This window comes from Apaloderma vittatum, unplaced genomic scaffold (assembly GCF_000703405.1).
Source record: "Apaloderma vittatum isolate BGI_N311 unplaced genomic scaffold, ASM70340v1 scaffold27675, whole genome shotgun sequence".
NCBI lineage: Eukaryota > Metazoa > Chordata > Aves > Trogoniformes > Trogonidae > Apaloderma > Apaloderma vittatum.
The window spans coordinates 638-964 of record NW_009718074.1 but is presented as its reverse complement, the minus strand read 5'-3'; the positions used below and the strand labels follow the sequence as shown (position 1 = coordinate 964).

Here is a 327-nt window from a genome sequence, read left to right as displayed (position 1 = left end):
TTGATAATTTTCTTAAAAGCACTTTGGAAGTCTTTGTTGAAATAGGCATAGATGATGGGGTTGAGGAGGGAGTTGGAGTAGCCCAGCCAGTTAATGACTGCCCCCAGCCACTCGGGCATGTAGCACTTACTGTCACAGAAAGGTAGGACCAACGCCAGCCAGCAGAGGATGAAGGTCCCCATAATGATGCCCAGGGTCTTGACAGTCTTCCTCTCCCGGGACAGAGCCATCCTTCGCTTGGCCTCCGTGTTCTTCTCATTGCGCCTCTCGAAGGAAGGGGGCGGCGGGGAGCCGCACGGCTCGGTGGGCAGCGCCAGGGGGGGGCCT

General features: G+C 56.9%; 1 protein-coding gene across 1 annotated transcript in view; it reads right to left on the bottom strand.

Moving 5' to 3' along the window:
- Window positions 1–8: 8 nt before the first annotated feature.
- Window positions 9–327, bottom strand: part of HTR1A (5-hydroxytryptamine (serotonin) receptor 1A, G protein-coupled) — a gene marked incomplete at both ends in the record, with an annotated part of 951 nt that continues 632 nt past the window's right edge. Inside the window, one exon of the mRNA XM_009870140.1 lies at window positions 9–325. Within this exon, the coding sequence (XP_009868442.1) occupies window positions 9–325 (317 nt within the window). The remainder of the gene's footprint in view (window positions 326–327) is intronic.